Genomic DNA, 12486 nt, shown 5'->3' with positions numbered 1-12486 from the left:
GGCCAGCACAAAGAAAAGTGTGTGGGTAAGAAATGACTGGCAAATGCCACGTGTTCTCCTGCAGACATTCATATTTGTCCCTATAAAAACAGGCCAGTTGGAGTCCAGAGTGAGGTGTTCTGCATTTTTTTCTAGTGGGTCTCTGGCAATTGCTTTAACATGTTTCTCTAACTTTTGCTTCTCATGATGAGCATTTTAGTGAAAAGTAGCTAGTGTTGAAACCTGTACTATTTGATCATTCCTGGAACCATTCCAAATCAGGGGTAAAAGTACCCAAAGTGATGTTGAAGGCTTCTGAGAGCTGTTCAGGCTGTGTCTTGGACAGTCATTAATGGAGGGGTTACAAATTGACTGGGCTTTTTCTAGGGGATATTCTGATACATTCATATTTATTTAGAAAAACATATTGCTCAAATTTTGAGTATCTGGCTGAAGTATTGCTCATGTCTTGGGCTTGGGGGTTAAAAAATCAACTTCTCTACAGAAGTCAGATGCTTTTTATTTCAAAATAACAATATAATTGAAAGTCCTCCTATGTGGTCTCAAGAGAAAATTCTTCGACCACTTCTTAGCATCAAGGCTGTTGTAGGTAGTAAACCTGATTTCTTCTGCCAGTGCTCTCAACACTGGGTTCATAATAAGCAAAAGAGCTGGAGCCAACAGTGGGTTTTTCTTTATCCCAACAAATAACCTTCAGCTCCATTAACTTCAGGGGGAACCACAAATACATTTGACAGCAGAATCTGTCCCTTCATGAAAAATGAAAAAGTATTTTTGAACCAGGAACAAATGTTGGCCTGAACTAAAAGGGGCTGAGCTGCCACACAGCTGCTACTGTGTCATATTGGCCATGCTGATATGAAGGCTATGACCATGCTTGTTGATTTGCACCTGTTCTCAGCAGTAAACCCAAGTTTGCAGAGTGGTATATAAAGTCCTGGTCTAGCAGAAAGTCATTCTTCTTGTGATAAGGATGCACACAGCCAACTTTGACTTCTCCCTGAACCAGCTAATCAAACCATGCCTGAAAGTTTATTTTGAGCTCTGTAACTTAAAATGTTCTGATTTCTTTTTCAAACCAAGCTTGTAAGAACGTATTTTTTTACCATGGACTCATCAGTTTTTATTTTGCAAGACATAATTTTCATAATGACCATGAATTTCTAATCTCTCTACTGCATATGTGTGGTAATGCTCTTACACATAGTTCAGTAAAGGTTTGTACAGCTGTCATCAAAATTACACACACATTACCACATCTATTTAGCCTAATTGTATAACTGCTTGTGATTGCACCAATTACCTAGAGAGTCAATACATGACTAAAAGTTAAAAATGAGGAAAAATGTTAGAAACAAAAAAATTTTACCCTCTGTCAGCAAGTCAGCAAGTCACTCTTGTAATGAGATTTGAAGACTCAGAACAAGGTCAGAGGAGTCCTGATTATTATGTTAGGCCACTGATTAATTAGGACACTTACGTTGTCTCTTACACTCCCCAAGGATTATTATATTATTCAGGCATAGTCAAATTGGCACAAGTATTGAAGTCTCATTTTCTGCCCTCACAAGCTATATTGATCTTAACCATAAAGTCCCGATAGAAGACTTTTCAGCCATAAGTTTATTCTCAGACCAGTGATGATCTTTTCATGTATCGGATTTCCAGTCTTTCATAGCTACCAACATCTTTCCAAAAGTCATGTGTTTATTTACGTAAATAGAGGTCCAGGAAAGGGATTTCGAGCCAAATTGAGGTTAGGATATTGACTGTTAGTGCAGTCTGTGCAGATGAAACAAAACAAGAAATTGATTTCTCCAAGATCTCGCAAGACCAACTCAGGTAATGCATACATTAGCCCAAAACCAAAATGGATGGTGACAGAAAAATAAGCCTTCTTTGTTGTTAGATTCAGCTGAGCAACAAAATTCAGGCAAGGGCTCAAAAATAAAATTAATTTCATAGAATCATAGAATTTTTTGGGTTGGAAGGGACCTTTAGAGGTCATTTAGCCCAACCCCCAATTTGTCTTATCTACATGTATTTCACATGCGTCTTGATGGTAACCACCACCATTAGCCCAGCGATTTTAATGAACACAAAAATTCCCTTTGATTTTTCTAGTCATAAATAATTTTTACCTGTCTTCAGAAGTACTACTTTTTTACTATTCACTGCCTTAGATCCCTTTACCGATTTTTTCATTCACAGCTGTTAATAGGATGCCAAAAATCCATGGATTCCTACAGTGCTTGATGAGGGTGGGTGTTTGGTTACGCGGTGGCTGTACCACAGCAGCTCACAGCAGTTCCCCTGCCCCATTCCTCACATGCTGGGCACCATTACACCAGTGCTGTGGAAGCTCTGAATGCTCCAGGAAGACAGTAGGAAATAGGCCCTTTTTATGGGTTACATGAAAAATGCCTGATATCTGCCAGGTCTACACTGAAACTGTGATTTTGAGTCTTTTGCTCGCTCTGCCATCTAACGAGAAAGGGAAAACAGAGGCTTTTTCAGGGTTACTCTTCTGAAGAATCCTAAAATCTTTTAAAAAGTTGAAATTAGTAGTCCTTATGAAAGTCATCTGACCACACAAAACCTCTCAGCCCAGTTTATAGAGGCTGCGAGTTATGACAAACTCCAAGTTTTTCTTCTCTTCCTGAGCATGAGAACTCACCAACAGGCAAACCAGCAACAAAGGGAAGCAGAGCCATAGTGATCCCGGGAAAGTGAAAGCCCTCCAATAATGTTATTTGTAAGAATATTAGATTTAGAAAAGCTTAATTTTTCTTTCTTCTCTTTCCTTATCTTCTTTCTTTTCTTCTCTTTTTGACTGTGGAATTTTACTGAAGAGCAATGGCTCATGCCAAAATCCTACAGAATGGACTTTTCTTTTTTCTCTTTCTGTTTTGTCTGTTAAATTTCACAAAGATTTCCAGATCAATATAGCTAACCTGTGATAATTAAGCCGTTAATGTGGGTGGTAAATGAGGCTTAGTCAAATGATAAATAAGAGCCCGTGTTCTGATGAATTTCACACTGTGCCTCACACCTCAAAGCCATCACAAGGTTATAGCAATCCAATTATTGATTGACTCTAGAGCTCTTCGTTGTACTTAATACTTTATGGACTACTTCAAAACCGTGCAGTACTGACTGAGCAGAGATCATTAAAGAATACCATCTGGTACAGTTAACATGCATATTAGCCTCTGAGTACTTACAGGATTTTGTCTAGACAGTACTTGGAAGGATTTTATTCATATAGAAACTTTAGCTTCCTGGGCCCTTTTTTCCAAAAAAGAAAAGTAGTGGAAATGGTGCAGCTTTCCCCCATGCTCGCGCTCCACGCTGAGTCTGAAACGCAGTGCTGAAGAGTCCTCACTCAGGAAGATATCAATCTTTAAGTCCCTGTGCATCACAGTCAGCCTCAAAGTTTCTCCTTCCTTGCTGCCAGCTTTTCCAATGGCTTAAGCTGCAGCACCATTTGAGTGGGCTGGAGTTTTTTCTTTGCCTTCAGTCTGGCCAGAGTTTCACAAGTCTTCTGTGAAACGACAGGCTCGTTTGTCTCCATAGCCCACAACCACGGATAGCATGGATGTCATGACAGCTTCAGCATGTGGACATGTCTGCCAGAGACTGGGCAAAACAGAAGGTAAAATCTGTGCTGGCTTATTTGTGCTGGTTATAATTCTGTGCCAAAGCCGAATAGTAGCCCACAGAAAAGATTTTAAATAGCGTCAGTGTTATTGGCTTCATTCCTTCAGTTATTCCTTCAGTGTTATTGTTATTTCCTTCAGTTGCTCTTGTCTCTATCACTCCCATGGGATTCTACTGTTCAAATGTAGTTGTCTGCATCTGACCTTGCTGTTTAAGTGTCGTTATGGGTCAATGGAGACAAGCACACCCTTCTCTCATCCCAAAGCAGACATCTAAAATAGGTCAGATGACTCATGTCTTAGAATACGCACTTGCATATTTGTAGGCACCCATTGACTCCAAAGGGTACCTAGGGACTAGGTTAGATATAAGCATTCACGATACAGGTTTCTGAAATTAGCTGAAATGAATCCCCTTCTGTGGATCTGAATGTCATTGAAACAAGTATTTTCAAGTTTAAAATTTTATTCGTACAGACAGGCTCCCCACCACATGCTTAGTACATGATGACATTCATTGCCCACCCCAAGATTGGCTTTCTTAGGCTGTTGAAAACCATAGCCTTGGCTCCTGAGGGGATGGAGGGCAGGCAGTGCAGGAGCATCCTCGTCCAGCCTGGAGAGTGAATTGTTTCACCTCCAGGAGAATGGGATATCCTGAGTTTTATATCACCTCTAAAATTTCCAGAGAAACTTAAGGGAAAACAATACATCTGATGCATGAAACCTAGTGGTATATTCTAGGTTTTTAACTTTGCAAAATGCCAAAGTTAAGCAAGTGATTACAATATCAAACATTTTCAAATAGAGAAGAAAATCCATTATCCACACTGCTCATATGTTAGGTTGCCTTGTCCTCAAAAGCTGTCTGATCTCTTCCTTTTATTAAAAACGTATGTTTTCTCCTTTGCTGCTTCAGCACCATTGCTAGGTTGGAGTTGGTCCTGTCCTCTCTACTAACGTATCAGTACATTTTTTAATTTGCTTTTTCTGTCATTGTCCTTAATTGCAACATTATTTTTACTTGAAAAGGTTTCTTACACATTTCTCAGAGCTGCCTAGATAATAGAGCACAAAAAATGCCTATCAACTTATTAGATTCATGGGCTGGGAGTCAGCTTAAGACTAAACCACAAAAAGTTTGGTTTCTTCTTGGGAGCTAGGCATTGCATCCAACACAAATCTTGTTAACATAGCTAATGGAGCCTCAGGAGTGACTCAGATAGCAGTCAGTCTACTTCAGGGTGAGGTCTAGACACAGAAAGAGAAATGTCCAGGAATTATTCATCCAGTAGGTTGAAGAATCCTGCCCCCTCTCCTCTTGCACTCTCACAGAGGAGAGGACAGCGATGCATCGGGGCTGTAGACCTGCACCCAAGTCATGGCCCATCCAGTGCCACTTGTTTCTCATGGTGAATTTCTCTGCTGTAGTTCCTTAAATGTCACCATGAGGAAACAGCACTGTCCTAACAGAAGTGGAGGGAGGATAAGTGCGTAAAATATGATGCTGTGAGATTTTCATTCAGGGAAAGGTTAAGGGTCAGCAATTAGGTCATAGCGAGATGTCAGGCTGCGAATAACCTAGACTATGGAGGTTATGCACAGAAGGGCAGTCAAACAAAATGTATACATTCTGAGAATAAAAATTGTTCAGTTTAGGTAGCCTGTGGATTTCCCCTGCAGCAGCATGTTAGGGCCTTAGCAATCAGACAAGCTAAAGAATTGCATCTTAAATTTCTGCCTTATCCTTGTAAACAGCCTTGCTATCAAATCGATAAACGAAGCCTTATTGCCCATCTTTGAAAAAGCCCAATTTCAGCAAAGATAATTGAAACATGTGGCAGGGCAGGGAAGGGAAGGAAAAAAGTGATCTCCACACTTTGAAGTTATGAGGGACTTTGGAATGGTTCAGGTGAGAGCATTACCAGAGAGAAGTGTCGAAGCTGATCTATCTCTATGTGAAGCATTTTATCAGGCTTTAGTACTTGATATGTTGCTTGTCGGCTTCAATCTCTTCTCTTTCTTCTCTCATCAGGAGGCCAAGAAGACTGCATCCTTTCTTATGAACCTGTCACAAGGCAGGAAAGTAAGTTTCATTTGCTTTTCTGTCACTGTTCCTCCTATTTTTCATTTCACATTTTGTAGGCCAGCAGCACAGTAAGCCTTTCTGTGCCAGCCCCAGATTCTCTGTGGCTCCTTTTTCTTGGCCACTCGGTCTATCACATACAAAACAAAAGATGTAAGGGTCTCCCTCGCTAGCCCCCACTTCAGGACTCTCCCCAGTATGCTATCATGGCCTTTACTAATACATATGTTAATCAGTCTACAAAATATTGATGCAAATTTTCTAGATTTACTGCAATACTGTTGCATGGGAAGCTTTTATTGTTTTCCTTCCCATGTGATATGTGCCTGTAGCCAGGGTAGATGAACCTACAGGAAGACAACTGAAAATGGGAGCGCACCCACCTGATTTAATGGGGGATGCACTCATATAACTGAGGAGAAAAAATCATAGAATCATAGAATCGTTTAGGTTGGAAAAGAACCTTAAGATCATCAAGTCCAACCCTTAACCTAGCACTGCCATCCCACCACTAAACCATGTCCCTAAGCACCTCATCTACCCATCTTTGAAATACCTCCAGGGATGAGGACTGCACCACTTCCCTGGGCAGCCCATTCCGATGCGTGACAACTCCCCTCAGCCTCCTCTTCTCCAGGCTGAACACCCCCAGTTCCCTCAGCCGCTCCCCATCAGCCTTGGGCTCCAGACCCCTCACCAGATTTGTTGCCCTTCTCTGGACATGTTCCAGCCCCTCAATGTCCTTCTTGGAGTGAGGGGCCCAAAACTGAACACAGCATTCAATGTGCAGCCTCACCAGTGCTGAGTACAGGGGCACGATCACTGCCCTGCTCCTGCTGGCCATACCATTCCTGATACAAGCCAGGATGCTGTTGGCCTTCTTGGCCACCTGGGCATACTGCCAGCTACCCTACAATATTCTACAATATCCTTTCAAAATCCTACAATATCATGCAAAATCCTACAATATCCTTTCCATGCCTCATGAGAGAGTCCATCTGAAAGCATTTGGGAGTGACCTTGTTGAGCAATAGCAAATACATACACTTCCACATCGTCGTTAGATACATGTGTATGCACCATCACAGAGCCCTGCAAAATGAGTTGTACTCATTCCTTTCTCCTTATCCATTTCAATAAATAAATTATTCATCAGTAAAACGTACACCTAAGTTTTCACTTCATACATAAAGGCAACAACGTTGGTTAGTGCATCTTTGGGAATATTTACTGTTATTGCCAGTAAGATCATAAAAATGTGCCTTTCTTTTTGTTGTTCAGTTAATTACACCAGGCCGGTTATTATTCTGGGTCCTATGAAAGATCGGATCAACGATGATTTGATATCTGAATTCCCTGATAAGTTTGGGTCGTGTGTACCACGTAAGTATGATTTTACTCCTTGTTCTGCAGCTGAGTGAGCTGTATCCCTTGGTGCCATACATTAAGTGAATTGCTGTGAATACAGCATCTGTGAACTATATGTAGTTGAGTTGCTCGAAATCCATTTTTCCATTGGTCAAAAAAGGGGAAAGGAACAAGCAAAAAAAAGATGGTGAAGGTCTGCAAAGAATTTCTCAAAAGAATTGTCTCAAAAGCTGTAGCATGTTTTTAAAGCAGGAGCCTTCTAGCCACTAACTCAATTTACTCATCAATTAATCTGTGGTTTCTAAAATAAGATTAAAGTTTGAAATACTGTTAAAATGTAAAATGTTTCAACTCAATTGCACAGCATCCATCAATAAAAATACAGAATAATCTGTGATTTGTGTGAGATCTAGACTGTCTAATCTGAAAGCAATATTGGACCCTGAATTAAGCAGAGTGTTTATATCTTGGATCATTAGAGCTTGCTGAGTGTTTACTTCAGACCCTGATTGCAGTCTTACTTCATTTTACACTGTTGTCTCTGCAAATACACCAGCTTAAAACTGCTGGAGATGAGATCAGAATCAGCCTTATAATTAAGGCTAAATTAAATTGATGAGATTGGGATTCATTTTATCACTGTAATAGATTTACAATCTGGAAAGCATTTTGTATTTGGGGTTTGTGTGTGATCCTGCTGGAAAAAAAAAGTGGAATTCTGGTAAATCCTAATTTTCTGGTAGCCTGTAAGTATGGATTGGAGGCAAACATCAGAGGGTATTACTTTAAAAAGACAGCTTTATTGCCATAACTCCACGGAAAACAGCATGTAGTAGTCAAAGATCTCTCCCAGATGAGGAGCACCTTCACTTACAGCAGACCCAGCATTGTCTGCTGAGCAAACCAGAACTGCAGCATTTTTTGCATGAAATATTTTTACAGACTCGTTGATCTTCTGTCTTTTGTTTCATGCAGATACCACACGGCCAAAGCGTGACTATGAAGTGGATGGGAGAGATTATCATTTTGTCATTTCAAGAGAACAAATGGAAAAAGATATCCAAGAGCACAAATTTATAGAAGCTGGGCAGTACAATGACAATTTATACGGAACTAGTGTCCAGTCTGTGAGATTCGTGGCGGAAAGGGTAGGTCGACACTAGTTTTGTTAATCATGCAACATGATCTGTTTTGTTTCCGCGTTGTATCGCAGACACGATTCTTCTGCCAAAAACATGAAATATCTGCAAAACAGTGTCCTAATATTTATAGGCTTTAGAATGACTCCACAAGTGGAGTCTCTGACTTTGAATGAGAACATCCTTGGCGCTTTCTGTACCTGGATGTAGTGCCATGGATTCAGGGATCTAACGCAGCGCCTCAAGTACAGCCTTCCCTCTTCCCTCTGTAAGACAGGTAAATAAACTTATCTCGCTTTCACAGAGGTGAAAGAATGGAGCACACAAAGATTAAATTACTTGCCTCAGGTGACACAGGGAGTCTTTGACACAAACAAGAACTGAATTAACCAGTAAGAATGTAGACAACCTATTACTTTTATGAACTGATTTTCCTCACCTCTGAAGAAAATCCTCTCCCTGCCCCGCAAAGTTCATCCCAGTAAAAAAAAAAAAAAAAAAAAAAAAGCTTGTCCCCATATCTCCAGTGTATATTTTATATTAGCCCCAAAGCAAAGAGCACAGAGGAGTGGAGTGCATTCCCTGGGGTCGCCCTTCCCTGGTGCACCGGTAACGGCCCTGTTCCGGGGCAGAATTGCTTCCCACCTTTTGGCTGATCTGCAGCAAATGCTACAAAAATAAGCACATCCTCATCTCTTTCCAACAGGGCAAGCACTGTATACTCGATGTGTCAGGAAATGCTATCAAACGACTACAAGTTGCACAACTCTATCCCATCGCTATCTTCATTAAGCCTAAATCATGGGAGCCTCTGATGTAAGTATAAACTCCTTCAGTCATTTTATTTTCAGAGTGCAGTCTCAAGTGGCACAACACAGGTCTTGAGTCTACATTTTGCCTGTCCTTTAAAATCACTAATAACAAGAGGAAGGGGTAACAGTGGAGACTTGCTCTCCCTGCCTGCCATCCGCTGTACCCCGGCATCTCAAGGAATGAGCCAAAGCTGCCTTTGAACCTTTCACACTGGGACACACGGGCTTACGTGCTGGACCATGAAGGTCTCCCTGCCAGTGCTTGGTGTACTTGTTCCAACCTGTGCAGCAAGTTCACCAAGGACTCATGCCGCATGGCTTGTCCCATCCAGCCTTGGTGCTCTTAGGGTGCAGAGTCTGGTCACAGGGAGTGAACCAGAGGGTAAACCTGTGTCAGATCTGTGGCGTGTGCCTCTTTGCCAGCCCTTCCTTCACTTGAAAATCTGCAAGGGCTCATGGAACTGGAGAGGGATAAACACTTAAAGAAGGAAAGAGAAGGTACCAACTTCATGCTGTCATCAGGCAACATAATTTCAATATTGAGAAGAACACTGGGATACAGGGAAGAGTTAAGCAACTCAAGTATAATAACTGAGAGGATAAAAAGGTTCTAAGAGGCAGCCAATGTACGTGCATCAAGAGCAAATCAAATCAATCTTATTTCCTTCTTTCATGAGATGGATACCAATAATGGTATTGCACCTTGATTTTTATTCTGGCTCCATGGGACGTTCTCAGTAGCAACTTAGGGAAATACAGTCCCGAGCAAATCACTAGAGAGCATGTGCACATCCATACTCAGTCACTGAGAATGGCACTGTTAAACTGGGAGGGTAACAGAAATCCTGCAAGTATATTTCCTGAGCAGTGTCCCTGTTTGGGACTACTTGTTATCTTCATGAATTCCTTGAGCAATCAATTGGGCAATGCTTTTGTAAAGTTTGTGAATAACTCAAGGCTGAGTGAGGTGGCAAGCACTTCGGAGGATAAGATTAAAACTTGATGTAAAATCAGTAAGATGAAATTCAGCACAGACAAAGGAGAGAAAATGAAATGCAAGAGTACAAGCAGGGAATAATTAAGCTATAGCACTGCAGAAAAGTATCTGCTGGTTGGGATGGATCACACAGGAATATGAATGGATGGGTAATGTGGTTGCAAAAAAGGAAACTGCCACTGTGGGCTGAATTAACATCAGCGTTCTATAAGGACACGATAGACAGTTATTTTGTTTTACTGAGTACGGATGAGGCCTCAGCTGGAGCACTGGCCTGGTTTCACATTGAAATTGGAGGAGGAATGTGGGTTACCTAGCATCAAGAAGGGCAGGCTGAGGGGGAAATATGGAAATGACCTTCATACTGGTTAAAGCTCAGGATAAAATACATTGTCATCAATTGTCTTCCATGTACAATTATGGCAATGCAGGAGTTATCAGCGCAATTTGCTGTGATAGGGATGAAATTTTGAACTCTGTGCCTTCCCCTCACCAAAGGCTCTGCAAATGCCAAGTAATGCCATAGGTATCTGTTACACAGTGAAAACATAGGCATCCCCCCTCCTGTGACAGATGCGTATTTGGTTACACTTAATGCTGTGCCCACAACCATTGGGTGACAGAGCTGGAGAATGCTAACATGCCCCTTCCCATGAACGTGCACCCTCCTTGGCCCTGCTTTTTGGTGATAAGATTGTTGCATGCCCAGCCACATTACAGGGAATGATGCACAGTATGTGGTACTTGCACAGCCCCATCCTGACCAAAGCCATCCTGGGTTGGATGACTTCTTGACATTTCTTCCAGCCCTACAATTCAATTATATTCTGATTAGGTTGCTGTATAGAAGGGTAGGCTGATAGTCTACCTTCTGTGTTGATTGTTTTAGGATAGATTTAAACCTAGTTCTCCCATCCATAAAATATTTCCATTATTTGTTTAATGCTGACATTGCATCTGGAGTGATTAAAAAAAAAAAAAAAAGGAAATAAAAGTGGCACTTACCCTGAAAAATATATTAGGCAGGTCCAGAAATGGGGCAATAACATAAAGGCTTCATTGATTTGATGTAAGAACAGCAAATCCTTGAAGAGATTGACTGAAAACTGTTATGAAGATGCAAAATATTATGACAATCATGCTGTTATTAAACCAAAACAATGCTAATATTTCACTGAGGACAATGTAAGTTATGCAGAGTTAGCAGAATTTTCCTTACTGATATAAATCAAAAGTAAGCTATTCTTTACTCTCCAAACCTAAACCTGCCTCAGCGTTGACAGTATGCTAGGGGCAAACAAAGTGAAATCCATTATATGAATTTGAATTCCTTGTTCTGCAAAAACCCTGTGGAAGGCATGCTTAATTAGAAATCCAGACTTTCATGGGACAGCAGAAGTCCTTATATATCATTACGAGTTTGGGATTTTTTGCAGTAATATGGCTTATATAAATAAATTATATAAACACAATACAACTCCTGAAAAAAAAGAGAAAAATGTAAATTCAGGCATTCTACATTAGTTTATCCTCTGCAGCCTTCTCTCCATAAGTAATCTTTTTATCTAGTTGATCTATCTAATGTGTACTTATCTTATCAAACAGTACCCAAAAATAGTCTCTAACAAAAATGAGAACTCTTTTAATATAAAGAGCATTCTTTTTAAAGAATTGCCTTGAGAACAATGACATTATTCTGAGCCCCTTGCTTGCAAAAATCATTTCTCTTATTTATCAATGAAGCTGATTCACTCAGAATCTGGCTAAACAAACACGTACACGTTAAGTGGTAGGGAGTTGTAGGGCGTGCATAGGTGAGTGGCTATAACACCTCTCCAATAGATACTGGTATTTCACTATGGAGAAATTTAACACAGTAAACCAGTGCCCTGTGGGAACAGAAAGAGGACATTGTTATAACTTTTTTTTTTTTTATGTATGTAACTACTACAACACAAAATGTATAGGTTTATCTGCCGTAACTATACTCCTGTTCATACAAATGAGTTGAAAGTTATCGTAATAGCACGGTAAAACCATAAAAGACAAAACTGCTAAACAGGAGATGCAGAGAAACAGAGTCAAAAGATTTAACTTGCAGCAAAATTAGCACTTAAAGTTGAAGCCTAATTCTCCTTTATGCATATGCTCCTTTGCACCTGTCTGACAGTGAAGGTATGAAGAGCGAAGGGAGCATAAATTAAGCTTGCACCTGCACTTGCAACTTGGTTATCACTGGTTCTCTGGAAATAGCCTACTAACTAACACTAATGACCACAGCAATGGAAGACCATAAGGGACTATTGGATGTAAAAGCAACCAAAACACATGGCCTGAGTTGAATGTCTCCTGATCCTGCTTTCTTCAGTTAAATTCAGTCCTAGCAATAACTGCCATAAACAAACTGCTCCATCATCCTTTCCTC

General features: G+C 40.6%; 1 protein-coding gene across 7 annotated transcripts in view; it reads left to right on the top strand.

The window, feature by feature from the left end:
* Nucleotides 1-12486, top strand: part of DLG2 (discs large MAGUK scaffold protein 2) — a 698848-nt gene that overhangs the window by 682573 nt on the left and 3789 nt on the right. For all 7 annotated transcript variants that reach the window (XM_035897884.1, XM_035897901.1, XM_035897894.1 and 4 more), the window contains 4 exons: nt 5695-5745; nt 7027-7128; nt 8089-8261; nt 8959-9068. In XM_035897884.1, coding sequence (XP_035753777.1) covers nt 5695-5745; nt 7027-7128; nt 8089-8261; nt 8959-9068 — 436 coding nt within the window. The remainder of the gene's footprint in view (nt 1-5694; nt 5746-7026; nt 7129-8088; nt 8262-8958; nt 9069-12486) is intronic.

This window comes from Egretta garzetta, unplaced genomic scaffold, assembly GCF_000687185.1.
Source record: "Egretta garzetta isolate BGI_Z169 unplaced genomic scaffold, ASM68718v1 scaffold20, whole genome shotgun sequence".
NCBI lineage: Eukaryota > Metazoa > Chordata > Aves > Pelecaniformes > Ardeidae > Egretta > Egretta garzetta.
This window is presented reverse-complemented; position numbering and strand designations above follow the sequence as displayed.